Genomic DNA, 21,591 nt, shown 5'->3' with positions numbered 1-21,591 from the left:
CATGATGTCTCATAGAAGGGGGAAGAATTTTTTTTTTAAGGTTTTATTTATTAGAGAGAGAGAGAGAGCAAATATGACCAGGGGAGCAGCAGGCAGAGGGAGAAGCAGGTTCCCTGCTGAGCGGGGAGCCCAATGCGGGGCTCGATCCCAGGACCCTGGGATCATGACCTGAGCTGAAGGCAGATGCTTAATAACTGAGCCACCCAGGCGCCCTGAGGGAAGAATATTTTTAAGTCATATCCAGATATATGTTAATTGGTTGAATTTAAATAAATAAATAAGATCCAGAAAGCATAAATACTTTCTCTTCTATAAAACACATCATTTAAAAAATGAAAAAGACAAGTCAGATGTTTGAGGAAATATTTGCAAATAATTTAATTCACAAGGATTAGTATCCAGAAATCATTAAAAAACTCCAACAAGTCAGTAAAACAAGGGAGGGGAAAATCCAGGAATAAAGACAAAGAATCTGAACAGGTAAAGGACAAGAAATCCAAATGGCCAATGAAACTTAGAAACTTGCTCAACCTCATTTGATCAAAAATGCAGATTAAAACTATAATGAGGGGTGCCTGGGTGGCTCAGTCGGTTAAGCATCTGCCTTCGGCTCAGGTCACTATCTCATGGTCTTGGGATGGAGCCCCGAGGGGCTCCCTGCTCAGTGGGGAGTCTGCTTCTCTCTCGCTCCCGCTGTCCGCCTGCCTGTGCTCTCTCTCTCTCTCAAATAAATAAGTAAAATCTTAAAAAAAAAAAAACTACAGGGGTGCTTGTGTTCCCTCTCTCGCTGGCTGTCTCTCTCAAATAAATAAATAAAATCTTAAAAAAAAAAAAAAAAACTACAATGAGGTTATAAGAGTACAATCACATACCAAAGATAGTAGTGCAAAATGGTTAAGTAAAGAGTTTTTGGAAACAGTTTATATTCACTGTAACCTGTGAGATCTTGGATAAGTTACTTAACCTGTGAGTGCCTCACTTTTGCCACTTACCTTCATTATAGATTGTTGAGAGGCTTAAGTATGTTATTATTTTATTATTTATTATTTTATATATTTATTATTTATTACTGCTTTTCTAAGCATGGGTAAAGGTGTAGTACAAGAAAAACTCATACACATTTCTGTTTGGGAGTATACATTGATACACCTGCTGTACTAATTTTTTAGAAAAGATTTGATAAAGTTGAAGGTGCTCCTACCTAGTACTTTCAACTTTGAAATACTTTGGAAAGTATCTAGCAATTTAGCTCTTACTTATCTTAAAGAAACTCTCCCACATGTTGCCAAGAAGCTGTGGCACTGGGATGCCCCATGTTTGTATAAGCTGGAAACAACCTCAGTGTCTATCAAATGAAAAATGAATAAATAAATTACAGTATTTTCATGCAATAGAATAGTTGCTAGATTTTTTAAAATGAACTATAGTCGTAAAGATGGACATAGTTCTTGAACAATACTGAATAAAAGCAGTCTGCAGAAGGATATATATAGTGTATGCTATATAGATACAGTATGGTCGTATAAAGTATAAAAACATGAGAGAAACTATTATGTCTCATTTAATGTAAGATTACACAGATTTTAAGGTGCACCATTATTTAGGTAATCACTAAGAAAAAATATCACCACGAAACTATCCTATACCATTAATTATAGAACACATACCAATTATAGAGATGTTAAAATTGTGAAAACAGTGTGCCTCTTGGAATAAATGAACTGTGATGTATTATTCGTGGGTTTAGGTTAATATGTGATATACAAAATCTATTGTAATAAAAAAAAGATTAGGGTTACCTCTTTGGAAGAAGTCGGGAATGGGATTTGGAAGGGACACACAGGGACTTCAGCTCTAATGTATATAATGCTTTGTTTGGTTTAAAAAACTGCCACATAAGGCAAAAATCGAGAAGATGCATTAAAGCTGGATTGGGAGTACATGGATATGTTTATGTATACTTTTCTATGTGGCTGAAATATGTCTTAACTTTTTTAAAAAATTGGTGGTAAGGAAGAGTAGATAAGTGTAAAAGTTTTGAAGTTTGTCTTGAAAGGAAGGATGAGAGAGGAAAGCACATAGGAGGGTTTTGTTTGTTTAAGTGAGAAATACAGGTATGCTTTGCTCTCTGAACTCTAGCTATGCAAACTAAATAATGGAATATCTTCTTTTAGATTTTCAGATAAATGCCCAATTGTTTAAACTCTTTCCATTTATCTGAAACTTTGGAATCAAATAAACACTTCTGATGTCCATAGTTGCGATCCAAATTTAAGAACCACATAGATTTAGAAAGTAAGAGACACTTCCACTGAATCTGTAAACCAGTAGAGAAGAAGGTAGAGGACGTCCCTAAAAGGGAAGAGCTGAGATCCAGAGTATAGAAGAATTCACCCTTGATAAGAGGAGAATCACTAATCTCCCTTACACTGGAAAGAATATGATGAGAAGAGGTTTTAATAATAGAAAAATTTTTAGGTGTGGGTATGATATTGACTACATTTCAGCCCAGTAGTCTCAGTTCAATGTGAAAAGTATGAGGAAAGGTCAGGGTTAACTAAGGCAGTGCTTTGTAGTGGCTGGATTTTGTTGTTCAGGTTTTTATATCTTTTAGATATGTCTTCTGAAATACCTTTTTGAAAATTTACTTGCCCTTTGCAAAGGTCACAGGATTTACTGAGTATTTTGAATATACTACACAGTGGACTGATTATGTAATAATTGATGTTTGAAAATTTATACATTCTAGGCCACTTCCCTTAGTCTTGTCTTTTCCAGATAAAGAAAAAATTGCCAAAACATAGGAATGTATGTATGTTTCAAAGTGTATGTGTTTTGTATTTTATTTTTCATATCGATAATAGGAAGGTTTTGTAGTCTCTATTCATTCTGCAGTTTAAGCCTACTATTCTTTTTTAGTACTGCTCATCTCTAATTTTTCCTTATAATAAAATACAGGTTACTTTGGAGTTTCACTAGTCAAATACAGAGCATTCTTTACTTTTATTAATCATCCCTTTTTAAACTTTAGAGCTGAACGACAAAGGAATGAAGCACTGTATAATGCTGAAGAGCTAAGTAAAGCTTTCCAACATTATAAAGAAAAAGTGGCAGAAAAACTGGAAAAGGTAAGAAGTAGATGTGCCAATTCAGTGTTTTGTGTTACTGTCTATATTCTAAATATAAAAATAGACATAAATAGAATATGTTTGCTTAGAGTTAAAGCAGGGAATAATTTTTATGACCTTATAATAAATTTGTTGGAATAAAGAATTTATAGATACTGGTTAAGGCTGGTGTTTACAATCTTCTCATAATGAGCAAAAAACTTTTTGTATCCAAAGTGGGGAAAGAATGGAGACAAGGGGAAGAACAATATATAGAGAAAGGGAAAAAAATGCAGAGAAAGATGAGGTGAGTGAGCAGAGGTTGGAGCCGTAGACGTAGAAACAGAAAATTTGGGAGCACCTGGGTGGCTCAGTCTAAGGCGTCTGCCTTTGGCTCAGGTCATGATCCCAGAGTCCTGGGATTGAGTCCTGCATTGGGCTCCTTGCTCAGCAGGGAGTCTGCTTCTCCCTCTCCCTGGCTCTCCCCCCAAGCTGGCTTGTGCTCTCTTCCCCACTCACTCACTCACTCACTCACTCTCTCTTTCTCAAATAAATAAAATATTTAAAAAATAAAAAAAATTAGAAAAAAAAAGAAACAAAATTTGTTCCCATCACCTCGATGAAAATGAAGGCAGAGTAGATTGTATAGTCTTCAGTCGGTCTCCCTGGACCTACCACCCTGGGAGGGTCTTACTTCTGTTTTTCAGAGGGAAGATTCCTTGAACAAATTCTGCATAGTAGTATAGTGGCTTTATTACATTCATTAAATATTTTCAAGTAATACCACAAGGATAATAAAACCTGTTTGGAGGAAGGCCACATGCTGAATATTCAGATGTTGAGCTCAGAAGGGAGGTCTGTCTGGTCAATAGACACTAATATGAGAGACTTTCATCTTGAGATAATAATTGAAACAAGAAGTTAATGATTCTGTTCAAAGAAAGGTAGAAGGGAAGAAGAAATATTATTAAAAATTAATAAGAGGGGTGCCTGGGTGGCTTAGTTGGTTAAGCATCTGCCTTCTGCTCAGGTCATGATCTTAGGGTCCTGGGATCAAGCCCCACATCGGGCTCCCTGCTCAGTGGAGAGCCTGCTTCTCCCTCTGCCCCTTACCCCGCTCTTGTACTCTCTCTCAGTCTCTCTCTCTCTCTCAAATGAATAAACAAAGTCTTTTAAATAAATAAAAATTTAAGAAGAAAGACAAATACCATATGATTTCACTTATATGTGAAATCTAAAAAATGAACAAAAAGCAAAATCAGACCTATAAATAAGGAAAACAAACTGATGGTTCACAGAGATGGAAGGAGCAGGGAGAGGGCAAAATGGGTGAAGGGGAGACGGAGGAATAGGCTTCCAGTTAGGGAATGAATAAGGTACAGGGATGAAAAGCACAGCATAAGGAATAGTCAGTGGTATTGTAATAGTGTTGCATGGTGTCAGATGGGAGCTACACATGTGGTGAGCATAGCATATAGAGTTGCTGAATCACTGTGTTAAACACCTGAAACTAATATAACATTTTGTGTCAACTATATTTCAATTAGAAAAATTTAAAAATCGAGATCCTGTTAGGTACTAGTCTTAAGTGTAAATTAATCAGATCACTGTTTTGAAAGACTTGGAGAAAGTCCCTGTGGGAATGAAATAGCATAGAAGGGATTTTTAATAAGGTAATCTGTAGGGGGAGGCAGGGGGAATATCCTATGGGGGGAATATCCTCAGAAAGAGGGAGGACTTTATACAGGAAAGAGAAGAAAACGTAAGATGATTTTTTCACACTTCTCCTTGGGATTATCAGTTTCAAACCGTGATCAGCAGAGCCCTATAATTAAGTAGATATAACAGAGAAAGTGGGACAGATCTACCGTCCTCTCCTAGCCCTCCTCTCCCACCACTCCAACCTGGGCACTTTACTTTTTTTTTAAGATTTTATTTTTTTCTTTGAGAGAGAGAGAATGAGCAGCGGGGAGGGGCAGAGGGAGAAGCAGACTTCCCGCTGAGCAGGGAGTCCCATGGGCTGGATCCCAGGACCCTGGGATCATGACCTGAGCCAAAGGCAGAGGCCTAACCGACTGAGCCACCCAGGCACTCCCTGGGTGCTTGACTTTTATCTGTCTTAGATTTGGACTGTGATTTCAGTGGGAGTATTCAGTGGCTAAAATTTCAAAAAGTCTTTCTCCGGAACATTTGCAGTATAGTTAGCCTTCAATAACTTGATGCAGCATCCCTACATGAGTTGCTTGCCTTGCCCCTGTGAGCCCAGAACACTTGCTTTCAGATGGTAGTGCCATTGCTGCTGTCACAGGCTTTTAACCATTTCTGGACAGGTGGTAGAATCCCCCTCCCTGTCCTTTGTTACTGCCCAGGAAGTTTCCTTTGCTCCTTTTGCTACAAGACGGGGGACTTAAACATATGGAATACTTACTCTACTTTCCTGCTTATTTCTGAAATCACTACTTTTTAGTTTGAAACATCTAAAATTTATGACCACAATAGTATGTCCACTTAAAACAAATTATTGTTTTAGGTTCAAGTTGAAGAAGAAATATTAGAGAAAAATCTAATTAGCTGTGAAAAAGAAAATAAAAGGCTACAGGAAAAGTGTGGTCTATATAAAAGTGACCTTGAAATTCTGAAAGAGAAATTAAGGTACAGTATCCTGTCGTGGAAAAAGGATTTTTGTGTGGAAATGGAGAAAGAACTGAAACATTTTAATATAGAATATTTTGTATATTGCAATTATAGCCTTAAATTACATAGAAAGATAGGTTTCATGACTAAAATTGTGTTCTAGGTATAACGTTAGGATTTTTAATCAATAAAATGTTGCTATTAATATACTAGTAAATACAGAGTAATATGATCAGCATATTTGCTTTGCATATAGTTAGAGAAAATCAGCACACACATAATGTCTTTGTAGTGTGACAGTAGCTGGTTAGTAAAATAAGTCCAGGCTTCTCATTTCAGAGACATTAAAAAGGAAACTGATGAAACTGGTGAAAAAGGAAACTGATGCATTGTGATGTATATCAGCATTTCATTTTTTTATTGTTGAATATTATTCTTCTGTATGGGTATACCACATTTTATTTATCCATTTTATCCATTCACCAACAGTTCTAAAGATTACATTGTTCTAATGTTTGACATGTTTTTATAGGTGTATATACATATACATATATGTATATATATTTGAAAATAATGCCTAGTAATCAGTTAATGATTGATTACTGTCTTTTGGAGTTGTGGCTAATAGTTCATGGTTTTTCCTTACATAATCTAAAACTTTCTTGATGTTGCGGTATGTTGAATTAGGATTTTGGAGTTAGATCTCCTGTCTTAACATTTTTCGAAAGGGAGCAGAAGTGCTTTGAATATAATGGAGTTATCCTGCCCTCCTACTTACTGTGAGACACTGGCAAAGTTTCATAACCTTTCTATGCCTTGGTTTCCTTATCTATAGAGAATGCTAATAGTGCTACCCACATAAAGTTGTGAGTTCCTGGCGTGCAGAAAGTAGGCACTTAGTAAATATGAGCAGATGTTACTATTCTAGAATTAAGGCTTTAAAATATTTTAAAAGTGAGATTAAATATGACTACTAAAAATGTATATTTTATTTTCACTTTTATGCTTTTTTCTTCATAGGCAGTTAAAAGAGGAAAATAACAATGGAAGAGAAAAATTAAGGATCATGGCAGTGAAAAATTCAGAAGTTATGGCACAACTAACTGAATCTAGGCAAAGTATTCTGAAGCTGGAGAGTGAATTAGAGGACAAAGAAGAAGTACTTAGAGAAAAATTTTCTCTAATGAATGAAAACCGAGAATTAAAGGTCCGTGTTGCAACACAGAATGAGCGACTGGATTTGTGTCAACAAGAAATAGATAGTTCAAGGGTGGAACTGAGAAGTTTGGAAAAAGTGATGTCCCAGTTGCCAGTAAGTATGGGTGAAAAAGAAAATTTTACTGAAGTGCTTTGGAAGAGGTTGTTGTCTTGTGGTTACTTTATAAGTATTTATTTATTCATTCATTCATACATACATATATCAAATCTGTACATACATACATACAAATCTGTATTTTCCATCATGAATTTCCTTTCTGTCTAATCCCTTTTCTTTTTCTGCACTTAAGCTTTCTACTCTTCCACCCTTTCTTAGTCTCTGAGGTGCCATATGTAAGAACGATACAGGATTTTTTAAAAATAGCTTTATTCAGGTAACATTGACATACTACAGAATTCACTGATCTTAATTGTACCGTTCAATTATTTTTAGTAAACTTACAAGTTTTTTAACAATACCACAATCTAGTTTTCACACATTTTTTATCATTCCCCCAAAGATCCCTTGTGCCTGTTTATATATAATTAATTCCTGTACCCACACCCACCCCTAGGGAACCACTAATCTACTTTCTGTCTCTAGAGATTTGTCTTTTCTGAGCATTTCTTAGAAATAAAATTATACAATATATGGTCTCTTGCATTCTAAAAATTTGAGGGGATCATTGTGAAATGTATCAATCAGTACTTCATTTCCTTTTATTGTTGAGTGTTATTCCATTGTATGGATATGCCACATTTTATTTATTCACCAATAGATAGACATTTGGATTGCTTCCACTTTTGGACTGTTAAGGATAGTGCTGCTATGAATATTTGCATACAACTCTTTGTGCGGACATACTTTCATTTCTCTTGATACCTAGGAGTGGAATTTCTGGGTCATATGGTAAAGTTGTGTTAAACTGTTTTCCAAAGTGGCTCTACCATTTTACATCCTCACCAGGAATGTACGAGGGGTCCTGTTTTTCTGCATCCTAGCCAACATTTTTTATTATCCGTCTTTTAGATTATAGCCATCTTAGTGAGTATAAGTGGTATCACATTGTGGTTTTAATTTGCATTTTTCTAATGACTAATAATGTGCAACTTTTCATGTACTTACTAGAATGCACAGAACATTAAAATGTTTTTCTGATAGCAGCTGGCCACCACTTCTCTTTCAGTTATATATATGACCATATGTAAGTGAGATTAGGAAGAAAGTAAGTATAACTGTCGCAGAAATCCATTATTGATAGGTGTAAACTAAAGGGGAGATCAGGAGAAAACTGTATATAAATGTGTCATGGCTGTTTCAAATACATTTGAATGAGTGGTAGACTCTTACCAATTTTAAACTGTCATGGAATTAACAAGCTGAAAGGGACCTTAGAAATCATCTGATTCAACACCATCACTTTATTGATGAAGAAATATAACGCCAAGGAAGTAATAAATTTTACAACTAGCTAGTAGCAGAATTAAAACTAGAATGTATGATTCTTGGTTCCCAGCCCTCTGCTGTGTCTACTTTCCTAGGATCCTGATTATTTGCTTAGGTTTTTAATGTACTGTTTGCTTTTGAAATCTGATAGTAATTAATGCAGATAGTATTCATTTTTAAAAAAAATTTTTAAAGATCTTATTTATTTGAAAGTGAGAGAGAGACTGAGTGGGGGAGGAGCAGAGGGAGAGGGAGAAGCCGGCTCCGTGCTGAACAGGGAGCCCGATGTGGGGCTTGATCCCAGAACCCTGGGATCATGACCTGAGCCAAAGGCAGATGCTTAGCCATCCAGACGCCCCGATAGCATTCATTTTAAATTGATATTCTCATTTGACTCAATATCAAGGATTACTTTATATGTGATTCTGAAGTTGGTATGGTAATATATGTTTGATCCTGTGTTTCATGCAATGCTAAGAATAACATAGTTTGGAAATGTGAATTTTCTTCATTTCTAGAAAGCTTGGTTTGGTTATACTTTGAAGATAGTAGTCATTAAGTGCTAATCTTGCCCCTTTTCACAACTAATTTAAAATATTCTCTATTGTTCAAACATACAGAAAAGCAGAGACCAATGCAGCACACCATTTGCTAAATCTGAGTAACATATTGTGATATCCACTTCAGATTTTTTTAGAATAAAATTTTACAGATAAATAAAGCCTCTTTATGTACTGTTAGATCCCAATCCTTTTCATCTCTCCACAGAGGTAGGCACTATTCTGAAACTCATGTGTATCCTTCTTGTCTATATTTTAAATATTGCCACGTAAGAATGCTCTAGAAAAACATATATAACTAATATATTTTGGAAAGTACTACATATGCCTCTGTTGTTTTTCACTTAATGTTGTGTTATATAGTGTCTCCAAATGATTTATATAATGCAGGTTTATTTTAATTTGTGGTTTTCCTGTTATCTTAATATTTCATAATGTATCTATACATTTATCCTATTGATGGACGTTGGGTTGTTTCTATTCACACAATTTTTAAAAATTGGAGTTCTGAATAATAAAACAATTACATCGAAGATGCTGTAAGTTTATATATGTTTGTTTTAAATTTGCAGTTAAAAAGAGAAATGTTTGGCTTTAAATCATCTCTTTCTAAACACCAGATGAGTAGTTTGTCAAACAAGGAAGACAATTACATTGGCTGCTGTGAGGCAAATAAAATGGTGATTTCCGAATTGAGGTATGGTTTTCAGATGCTGAAGTTGTAGCAAATACAGTGTTTTTTTAAAATTGGTAATTAAATTAAAATTTTGAGAAGATGAAAAATGTACTGAAAAGTTCTGCAAGTATTATAACAAGTATCTGTTTCCACAGCTAAGAACTGATTCTTCTTAACATTCATGATATTTTTTTCAAATGTGTTTAGAACTAAAAACATTTGGGGATGTTCTAAACTAAGGAACTAAGGGATGTTCCTTCCCACTAGTCTCATTCTTCTCCTAAGTATCCACCATCCTGAATTGGTGTATATTCTTCAGTTCATTTTGTATATGTTTACATCCACACATGGAAAATATACTGTGTGCTTATATTGTTTGTAATTTTGCTTTTTCACTCAGCATTATTTTTTAAATTCATACATTTTGAGGTAGGTAGTTAGAATGACTCATCAATGGATGGATTAGTATGGTTAGTTTTAATAGCTGTATAGGAGTCTATCCTATAATTGTTTTTTTTTAAAAAAACATTTTATTTATTCATTTGACAGAGAGAGAGAGGGAACACAAGCAGGGGGAGTGGGAGAGGAAGAAGCAGGCTCCTAGTGGAGGAGCCTGATGTGGGGCTCGATCCCAGAGCGCCGGGATCACGCCCTGAGCCGAAGGCAGATGCCCAACGACTGTGCCATCCAGGCGACTACGCCACCCAGGCGACTACGCCACCCAGGCGCCCCATCTATTCTATAATTGTATCACTATTTATTGATAGTTACCTTGTTTCTAGTTCTTCTGTTACAAACAGTGCTGCAAAGTACATACTTTTACATGTTTCCTTTTACAATATGCCAGAGTTTCTCCAGTGTATATTCCTAAAAGTGAAATTGCTAGGTCATGATATGTGGACATTTTTAGTTTTACTAGGTACTATCAAATTTTTAAAGTAGCTGAACCAGTTTACATTCCAATGAATGGTATATAAGAACTTCCACATTCTGCCCAGTAGTTAACAAATATCAGAGTAAATTTTTGCTGATTTAAAAGGTAAAAACGTTATGAGATATTTGTATAGGATCTTTCTAAAAATTTTTGGTGTATCTCATTTTGTTCCAGGATTAAGCTTGCAATAAAAGAGGCAGAAATTCAAAAGCTTCAGGCAAACCTGGCTGCAAATCAGTTGTCTAAGAGTCTTCTTGCTTGTAATGGCAAACAAGAAAGTGGCAAAATAAATAGTTTAGAGACAGAACCGGTAAAACTAGGAGATAATCAATTAGGTGAGTGTATTAAATTGAATTTTTGAATTCTAAGTCTTTTTTTTTCTTTAAGATTTTATTTATTTCAGAGAGAGGGAGCACAAGCATGAGTGGGGGAAGGGGCAGAGGGAGCAGCAGACTCCCTGCTGAGCAGGGAGCCCAATGTGGGGTACGATCCCAGGATCCTGGGATCATGACCTGAGCCGAAGGCAGATGCTTAACCAACTGAGCCACTCAGGCATCCTCCAGTGGCATTTTTTATAGAACAGTAGAACAATCCTAAGATTTGTATGGGACCACAAAAGACCCCAAATAGCCAAAGTAATCTTGAGAAAGTAAAACAAAGCTGGAGGCATCACACTTCCTAATTTCAAACTTACAAAGCTTTAGTAATCAAAACAGTATGGTATTGGCATTAATAACCAACATATACATCAATGGAACAGCATAGAGAGCACAAAAATAAACCTGTGTATATGGGGTCAATTAATTTACAACAAAGGAGATAAGAGCATTAAATAGGATAAGGATAGTCTTTTCAGTAGACAGTGTCAGGAAAACTGAAAAGCCATATGCAAAAGAATGAAATAGAATAACTGAGGGCTTCAGAGGGGAGGGGGGTGGGGGAATGGATTAGGCTGGTGATGGATAGTAAGGAGGGCACGTATTGCATGGTACACTGAGTGTTATACGCAAGTAATGAATCAGAGAACTTTACATCAAAAACTAGGGATGTACTGTATGGTGACTAACATAATATAATTTAAAAGTATTATTTAAAAAAAACTCAAAATGAATTACAGACTTGAATATAAAACCTGAAACCATAAAACTTCTAGAAGAAAATACAAGAGAAGACTCCTAGATATCAGTCTTGTGATGATTTTCTTTTGGATTTGACACCAAAATCAAAACCAAGAAAGTAAAAATAAACAAGTGGGACTATATCAAACTAAAAAGCTTCTATCCAGCAAAAGAAAAGACAACCTATAAAGTGGGAGAAAGCATTTGTAAATCATATGTGGTAAGGAGTTAATATCCAAAATACATAAAAGCTCATACAACTCAATACAAAAAAATTCAATTAAAAAATGACAGAGATGGGGCATTGACTCAGTCAGTTGAGCATCTGACTCTTGATTTCAGCTCAGGTCGTGATCTCAGGGTCATGGGATAGAGCCCCAAGTTGGGCTCAACACTCAGTGTGAAGTCCGTTTGTCCCTCTCCCTCTGCTCCTCCCCCAGCTCACTCTCTCTCTCTAAAGTAAATAAAATATGTTTTAAAAATGGGCAGAGGATCTAAATAAGCAATTTTCCAAAGAAGACATCCAGAAGGCCAACAAACACATGAAAAGATGCTTAACAGCGCTCATCGTCAGGGAAATGCAAATCAAAACCACAATGTCAGAATGGTTATCATCAAAAAGATAAGAAATAAGCATTGATGAGGATGTGGAGAAAAGGGAACCCTTGTGCCCTGTTGGTGAGCATGTAAATTGGTACAGCCACTTTGGAAAACAGTATGGAAGTTCCTCAAAAAATTAAAAATAGGACTACCATATGTTGCAGTAATTCCACTTCTGAGTATTTACCCGACATCTGAAATCACTATCTTGAAAAGATGTCTGCACTCCTATGTTCATTGCAGCATTATTTACAATAGCCAAGATATGGAAGCAACCTAAGCATCCATCAACAGATGAATGGATAAAGAAAATACACACACACACACACACACACACACATATATACAATGAAATATTATTCAGCCATAAAAAAGACACCCTGCCACTTGTGACAACATGGATGAACCTTGAGGACATTAGGCTAAATGAGAAGTCAGGCAGAGAAAGACATACTGTATGATCTCACTTATGTATGAAATGTCAAAACAACAATACAAACTCATAGAGAACAAATTAGTGTTTGCCAGAGGCAGGAAGTAGGGGTGGGGAAAATGGGTAAATGTAGTCAAAAGGTACAAACTTTCAGTTCTAAGATAAACAAGTCCTGGAGATGTAATGTATAGTTAGTTAACAGTATCGTATTATATGTATGAAAATTGTTGAGAGAGTAGATCTTAAAAGCTCTCATCCCTCCCCAAAATTTGTAACTATATGTGATGATGGATGTTAAATAGACTTATTGTGGTAATCACTTCAAAATATATACACATATGAGATCGTTATGTCTTACACCTGAAACTAATACAATGTTATGTGTCAATTATATATCAATAAAAAATAGCTGGAATAACTGTATTAATTTCAGACAAAGCAGAGTTGAGACTGACAGAACTAGAAGGATAAATGAACAAACCTGCATATATATCTGAAGATTTCAAAACTACTTTCTCAGTAATTGATAGAACAAGTACACAGAAAATCATTAAGGGGAAAGAAGACTTAAGTACTATAAACAAGTTTAATATGATTGACATTTACTCTACACAATAATCACCAGAATACACAATTTTCTCAAATGTATTTAAAATATTCATCAAGATAGTCCATATGCTGGCCAATAAACTAAGTCTCAAAACATTTTTAAAAACTGAGATCAGGTTCATTCATGAATTAGGTTGTTTAAGAAAAACAACCTTATGTCCACTACTAATAACAAAAAAATACCTGGAAAATTCTAAATATTTGTAAATCAACACACACAGGAGATATTATAGGATATTTTGAAGTAAATAAAATGAAAATACAACATATAAAAATTTGTGGGATGCAGCTACAGCATTGCCTAAAATAAGTTTATACCTTTAAATACTTACATTAGAAAAGAAGAAATGTTTAAAATCAATAATCTAAGCTTTCACTGTAAGAAAAATTAAAGACATAATTAAACCCAAAGAAAATTGAGAAGGAGTACAAGGGATCCTAAGGGAAATGATTTTCAGGTTTTTGGGTTTTTTTAAATTGAAGTATAATTAACATAGCATGTTATGTTAGCTTCAGGTGTACAGATGTAGTAATTCAACATTTCTATACATTACTCAGTGTTCATCTTGACAAGTGTGCTCTTAGTCCCTTTCATCTATTTAACTCTTTCCCCGACCCTCTGGCAACCACCAGTTTGTTCTCCATATTTAAGAGTGTTTGTCTTTTTTTCTTTGTTCATTTGTTTCTTAAATTTCACATGTGAGTGAAATCATACAGTATATATCTTTTTCTGTCTGACTTATTTCACCTACTATTCTATCCTCTAGGTCCATTCATGTTGCAAATGGCAAGATCTCATTCTTTTTTATGGCTGAGTAATATTCCATTACACACACACACACACACACACACACACACACACACACACCCCATCTTCTTTATTCATTCATTTTCCAATGGACACTTGGGTTGCTTCCATATCTTGGCTATTATAAATAAATTCAATAAATATAGGGGTGCATATATCTTTTTGAATTAGTGTTTTCATTTTCTTTGGGTATATACCCAGTAGTGGAATTACAAGATCATATAATAATTCTGTTTTTAATTTTTTAAGGAAGTTCCATGTTGTTTTCCAAGTGGCTACACCAGTTTGCATTCCCACCAACAGTGTTGTGTTTTTGATTTTAGCCATTCTGGTAGGTGTGAGGTGGTATTTTACTGAGGTTTTGATTTACGTTTCTCTGATGATTAGTGATGTTGAACATTTTTTCATGTGTCTGTTGGTTGTTTGTCTTCTGATGGAAATGTTAGATGTCTTGATTGTGGTGATGGTTACAAAGTATAAACTTATGAAAAAACCAAACATTTGTCAAAACATATCAAACTTTATATTTTAAATAGGTACATCTTATTGTAAGCAAATTTTACTTCAGTCAAGTACATTTTTATTTATTATTTTTTTAAATATTTAAGAGAGAGAGTGGGGGAGCAAAGAGAGAGGGAGAGAGAAACTGTTATCTTGGTATTTGCTATTTATTCTAATGGCCTTTATTCATCTTTCCTGCTTTCTTTTGGATCAGTTGTATTTTAGTATTCTATTTTTGTCTTCACTATTGATTAGTTAAGTATATCTCTTTATTTTCTTAATGCTTGCCCTAGTGGTTAACGTATGTATCTTTAACTATCATGGTCTATCTTCAAATATGATTGGCTGGTGGTAGGAAAAATGACAGCAGAGAGAATTAGATAGCTAAGTGATTAGAGAGAATAGGGATGCGTGATGAGATTATTAGCAGAGTGAATGCTAGTTATTAGAGGTGTTGATAAATATGTTATAAATTCTCTTATATCAAAGAGTATAGAGCTAATGATAGATAGATAGCCTAGAAAGTGAAATATTAGGGATATGTAGAATTGATAGGAATTGGCTACTTACGCAACCCTTGAAGGCATAGTGCATCTCTACATATTTCCATACCTATGTGTGTTCTCATGCAGTCATACACATTATGCCTTTTTAAGGCACTCCTGAAAGCTCAGTCACTTTTAGGTGGGAGTAGGTTCATATGTTTGTAGTGGAGAAAGGACGTGTTGGAACAACTATCTTTGATAGCCCTCGGTAGTTTCAAAAAGCATCACTGAATTCTCATGAGCTAGTTTAGACTAGGAAAGATTCCATCTTCAGCTTTTGAACTTGCATCTGTATACAATACATGAAAATATTCCTTTTTAAAAAAAAAAAAAGATTATTTATTTATTTGAAAGCAGGGCTAGAAAGAGAGAACACAAGTGGGTGGAGGGGCAGAAGGGAGAGGGAGAAACAGACCCGCAGCTGATCAGGGAGCCTGATGGGGGGCTTGATCCCAGGACCCTGAGATCATGACCTGAGCTGAAAGCAGATGCTTAACCAACTGAGCCACCCAGGTGCCCCTACATCAAAATATTCTTAATGATGCCAAGTTATCCAGAGAAATTTTATGGTCAACTTAAGTTTATGGAAACAGGACAACTTTTTTTTAAACAATGATTTTTTTTTCAATGTTTTTTATCCAAAAAATGGGAACTTTTATAGTGAGAGAAGGACTCTTTCTGGTATGAAGGAATAGTCTAGAAAAGTGAGTGATTCAGAAGTATTTATTCCTACTTTGTTATATACTTAATTATAGAAAGTACTTTACTTACCATGTTCCTTCATTATATTTTCCTTAACGTATGTCTCATTCTCCATTCCCTTTAGTATTCTTTAGATGAGAAATTAAACTTTGTTTATGATTAAATCTTTCAACATTGAATAGGTTTTTATTCTTTAAGTTTTATACAGAACAATTTTCCTTTTGTTTGTTAGGGGAAAGAATAAAAGACCAAAATCAACATACTATGAATAAGCAATATGAAAGAGAAAGGCAAAGACTTGCTTCTGGAATAGAAGAACTACGTACTAAGTTGATGCAAATAGAAGCTGAGAATTCTGATTTGAAGGTTAACATGGCCCACAGAACAAGTCAGTTTCAGCTGATACAAGAGGAGCTACTGGAGAAAGCTTCAAACTCTAGCAAACTGGAAAGTGAAGTAAGCTTGAATTAGCTGTTTATGTATACTAACTTTGGAGACAAGGAAAAAGGTATTATAGAGTTTTATAAATGTTGTATGTGTAAGTCCAGATTTATACATCAGTTATAAATTCTTTTAAAATTATATTTGGAAACCCTTGAGTTTTAACCTATGTTAAAAGTAAGAAGTTACTCTCTAGTGGCTGACAGGTCTCAAATATGGTGGAACTTCTAATGTATTGCAGTCTACTATTTCTTCCAAGTATAAGTTAATATGGCTAATACACATTTACAAGTCAAGAATTTGGATTATGTAACTGGAAGAAAAGGAGTGATAATAGAGGATTTTGAATGTTAGCTAACAGCAGAACAGGCTGGGAAGCCTGTTAAACATGTAGATTTCTGGGTACTGTTCTAATGATTCTGATTCAGTAGGTATGGAGTCAAGCTCAGGAATCTGCTTTTGTGAACAACTGCATATGAAAATGATGCAGATATGCTTGGATTACATTTTGAAAAGTGCATAATGTGTGTTTTGTGAATATTTGATCTTCATTTCTATTGAGGATAGAACAAGGATGCCTTTTTAGGTAATTATAGACCAGGACCATATGTGTATATGATAAATTCACACTTTAAACTGAGGCTGATGCTGTCTATAGGAGTACTTTTTTTTTTTTTTTAAAGATTTTATTTATTTATTTGACAGACAGCCAGCGAGAGAGGGAACACAAGCAGGGGGAGTGGGAGAGGAAGAAGCAGGCTCCCAGCGGAGGAGCCTGATGTGGGGCTCGATCCCAGAACGGTGGGATCACGCCCTGAGCCGAAGGCAGACGCCTAATGACTGAGCCACCCAGGCGCCCCTGTAGGAGTACTTTTAAAATGTCTGATTTCTCGTTTTAAAATCTGTAGCCTACACCAAGGAAAAACTTATATTATGTGGGTAATGGAAAAGGAAATTTAGTCAGTCTGCATCTAAATTCTTGCTATCAGCTTACTTAGAAGATTATCTAGTACTGAGATTAATAAACTGTTCCGATTACAAAATTAGCACAATCTTGTTGAAAATACAGAAAGGACAAAGAAGAAAATAAATCATTAATAATTCCACCACCAGAAGTAGCTACTTTTAACATGTTATTATACTAATTTCAGTCTTTTTTTAATTTTATTTTTTAAATATTTGATTTCTTTTCCTATATCTGAGGAGCACTTCAGGCATGGTTTGAATGGGTTGTTTCCTTTTTTTTTTTTTTAAATATTTATTTGAGAGACAGAGAGAGCATGAGCTGAGGGAAAGAGAGAAGCAGGCTCCCCTCTGAGCAAGGAGCCCGATGTGGGGCTCGATCCCAGGACCCTGGGATCATGACCTGAGCCAAAGGAAAACACTTAAGTGACTGAGCTACCCAAGCACCTGTAATTTCGGTCTTTAGCAGCTACTTTTAAGAAATGGGTTAGGATGCAATCCTGTTTGGACAAAGGGGTAAGAATTAAACTACTTATGTATTACATAGATGGAACAATCTGTCATATACCTGATCTTCCCTTCACTATTTTTCTTCTAAATTGTCACTTATCTTTAAAAGTAATTTAAAAAAAATTTTTTTTAAATTTATTTCAATGTGTTTTCAGATGACAAAGAAATGTTCTCAACTTTTAACTCTCGAGAAACAGCTGGAAGAAAAAATAGTTGCTTATTCCTCTATTGCTGCAAAAAATGCAGAACTAGAACAGGAGCTTATGGTAAAAATTACTGTTTGGCTACAAATTCACTGTGACTTTAAGGCACTTGATTTGTGACAGCATGTTTGTTTTAGTGTCATTGTTGTACAGTATACCAAATAGGGAAGTATAAATTCTACTGAACTTTTCTGATGATTCATTTTTTGTTTATGTATTTTTAAGTTTATAGACTTATATGTCAAGTATTCTGTAATTTCCGATTTTTATTCTAGTAGAATTGAAGGAAATAGTATACTTCTTTGATATTCTCTTCAGTGTTTTAAAATAGTTAAATCTTTTCATTTTGATACAGTTTTTAAAAATAACCATTTTGTCTTCTCAATAAGTGTTTAAATATTTTTGAAATTTTACATATTAACTACTGTGATTCTTCAAAGAATAGAGTATGACAAATTCAATGCTTTACTTATGTACTTCTACATAAAACTAGTTCTCAGTTATTTTCTTTTAAGGTGTTTTTGTATTTCTAGGAAAAGAATGAAAAAATAAGAAGTCTAGAAACCAATATCAATACAGAACATGAGAAAATTTGTTTAGCTTTTGAAAAGGCCAAGAAAATTCATCTTGAACAGCATAAAGAAATGGAAAAGCAGATTGAAAGAGTAAGATACTGTTTTTCTTTTTTGTGGCTGAATAATACCCATTGGTTGTGTGTGTGTGTGTGTGTGTGTGTGTGTGTGTGTGTGTGTGTAAAAATATGAGCTTGAAACATAGAGCATGGTGCCCTGGGTATTATATGCAAATAATGAATCATGGAACATTGCATCAAAAACTGGGGATGTACTGTATGGTGACTAATATAACAAAATAAAAATTATTAAAAAAATAAGAAAGAAACATAGAGCAAGGACATTACTCAGTCTGAGCAACAGAGAGAAAAAAAGATTCGGAAAAAAAACAGAGCCTAAGGGACATGTAGGATAATATCGGAACTGAAACTCTATACGCATTAAACAATACCTCCCATTATCCCCTCTCCTCATCCCCCCCAGCCCCTCATCCCCAGCTCATAGATGAGCTACCATCATTCTACTTTCTTCTGTCCCATGATTTTGACTATCCTAAGTACCTCTTGTAAGTGGAATCATACATTATTTGTCTTTTTGTGACTGGCTTAATTCACTTAGCATAATGTTCTTGAGGTTCATCCATGTTGTGGCATATTGCAGGATTTACTTCCTTTATAAGAATGAATAATATTCTGTTCTCTGTATATAACACATTTTGCTTATCCATTTATACTGATGGACACTGATTGCTCTGGCCAGAACTTCTAGTACTGTGTTGAATAGAAGTGAAAAGGGGCATCCTTGTTTTGTTCCTGATCTTAGAGGAAAAGCTTTCGGTCTTTCACCATTTTCAGTAGGTTGTTAGCTGTGGGTTTTCCATATATGGCTTTTATTATGTTAAGGTAGTTTTCTTTTATTCCTGGTTTGTTGGTGTTTTTATCATGAAAGGGTGTTGAGTTTTGTCAACTTTTCTGTATCATTTGAGATGATCATGTGTTTTTTTTTCTTCATTCTGTTGATACTGCATATTACATTGATTTTTACATGTTGAACCACCCTTGCATTCCAGGAATAAATTGCACTTGGTCATAGCATATAATCCTTTTACCACACTGCTGAATTTGGATTATTAATATTATATTGATTTTGGCATCAGTGTTCATAAGGGATATTGATCTGTAGTTTTCCATTAGTGTCTTTGTCTGGTTTTGGTATCAGGTTAAAACTGGTCTCAGAATTAGTTAAAAAGTGTTCTCTCAACTTTTTTGGAACAGTTTGAGAAAGATTGGTATTTTTTTTTTTTAAAGATTTTATTTATTTATTTGACAGAGAGAGAGAGACAGCCAGCGAGAGAGGGAACACAAGTAGGGGGAGTGGGAGAGGAAGAAGCAGGCTCCCAGCAGAGGAGCCTGATGTGGGGCTCGATCCCAGAATGCCGGGATCACGCCCTGAGCCAAAGGCAGACGCTCAACGACTGAGCCACCCAGGCGCCCCTACATTGGTATTTTTTATTCTATTTTATTTATTTGAGAGAGGGAGAAAGAGAGTGTGGGGGAGGGGCAGAGGCAGAGGGAATGAATCTCAAGCAGACTCCTTGCTGAGCATAGAGCCCGATGTGTTACTTGATCCCATGACCCATGAGATCATGACCTGAGCAGAAATCATGAGTCAGATGCTCAAATGACCAAGCCACCCAGGTGCCCCTAAACATTGATATTCTTTAAATATTTGGTAGAATTCACTAGTGAAGCTATCAGGTTCAGGGCTTTTCTTTGTTGGGAACGTTTTGATTACTGATTTAACCTCTTACTAGTTTTAGGTCATTCCTATGATCTATTTCTTCATTATATAGTCTTTGTAGGTTTTGTATTTCTAGGAATTTGTCCATTTCATTTAGATTATTCAATTTGTGGGTATACAGTTATTCATAGTACTCTCTTACAATCTCTTTTGTTTCTGTATAATTGGCAGTGCTATCCCCACTTTCATTTCTGATTTTGGTAATTTGAGTTCTCTGTTTTTTTAATCTACTCAGCTAAAGATTTGTCAATTTTGTTTATTTTTTCTAAGAGCTAACTTTTCATTTCATTGATATTCTTCATTGTTTTCTGTTCTCCGTTTTGTTGATTTTTACTGTAATCTTTATTATTTCTTTCCCTCAACTAGCTTTGAGTTTAGCTTGTTCTTCTTTTTCTAGTTCCTTATGTTTTGAAGTTAAATTATTGACTTGAGATCTTTTTTGTTTTTTAATGTAAGCATTTATAGCTGTAAATTTACCTCTTAGCCCCACTTTGGCTCTGTCTCTTAAGGTTTGGTAAGTGGTGTTTTTGTTTTCATTTGTCTCCTAATTATCTTCTAATTTCCCTTGTGAATTCTTCTTTGATTCATTGATTGTTTAAAAATCTGTTGTTTAATTAATGCCACAATCTTGTGAATTTTTTAATTTTCCTTTCATTATTCATTTCCAATTTTATCTGGTTGTGGTTAGAGAAGATACTTTGAATGATATCTGTCCTTTTAATTTTGTTGAGACTTCCATTTGTGACCTGACATGCTCTATCCTACAAAATGTCCCCTTCATACTTGAGAAGAATGTGTATTCTGTTGTTGGCTAGAATGTTCTGTATATGTCTATTAGATCTAGTTGATTTATTCTGTTAAGTCCTTTGTTTCCTTACTTATATTCTGTCTGGTTTTCTGTCCATTATTAGGAGTGGGGTATTGAAGTTTTCATCTATTTTTGTAGAACTGTCTATTTTTCCCTTCAATTCTGTCAGTTTTGCCTCATATAATTTGATGGTCTATCATTACATAACTAAACTTTATTATATCTCAGTACTATTTTGAACCTTTATAATGTCCTTCTTTGTCTCTTATAACCTTTTTTGATTTAAAGTGTTTTATCTGATATTTGTGTAGGTACCCCTGCTCTCTTTTGGTTACTTATTTGCATGGAATATCTTTTTCTATCCTTTCACTTTCAACACATTTGTGTCTTTGGATCTCATGTGAGTCTCTTGTTGACAGCATA

At 34.9% G+C, this 21,591-nt stretch overlaps 1 protein-coding gene across 1 annotated transcript in view; it reads left to right on the top strand.

The window, feature by feature from the left end:
- The window catches only part of CCDC18 (coiled-coil domain containing 18), a 110,009-nt gene that overhangs the window by 19,906 nt on the left and 68,512 nt on the right, over positions 1 to 21,591 (top strand). Inside the window, exons 8-15 of the mRNA XM_040627027.1 lie at positions 3,032 to 3,128; positions 5,638 to 5,759; positions 6,762 to 7,053; positions 9,518 to 9,642; positions 10,730 to 10,890; positions 16,104 to 16,327; positions 17,941 to 18,051; positions 18,522 to 18,653. Coding sequence (XP_040482961.1) covers positions 3,032 to 3,128; positions 5,638 to 5,759; positions 6,762 to 7,053; positions 9,518 to 9,642; positions 10,730 to 10,890; positions 16,104 to 16,327; positions 17,941 to 18,051; positions 18,522 to 18,653 — 1,264 coding nt within the window. The remainder of the gene's footprint in view (positions 1 to 3,031; positions 3,129 to 5,637; positions 5,760 to 6,761; positions 7,054 to 9,517; positions 9,643 to 10,729; positions 10,891 to 16,103; positions 16,328 to 17,940; positions 18,052 to 18,521; positions 18,654 to 21,591) is intronic.

This window comes from Ursus maritimus, unplaced genomic scaffold (assembly GCF_017311325.1).
Source record: "Ursus maritimus isolate PB19 unplaced genomic scaffold, ASM1731132v1 scaffold_12, whole genome shotgun sequence".
Classification (NCBI taxonomy): Eukaryota; Metazoa; Chordata; class Mammalia; order Carnivora; family Ursidae; genus Ursus; species Ursus maritimus.
The sequence above is the reverse complement of the archived record's forward strand: the minus strand, read 5'-3'. Positions and strand labels throughout refer to the sequence as shown.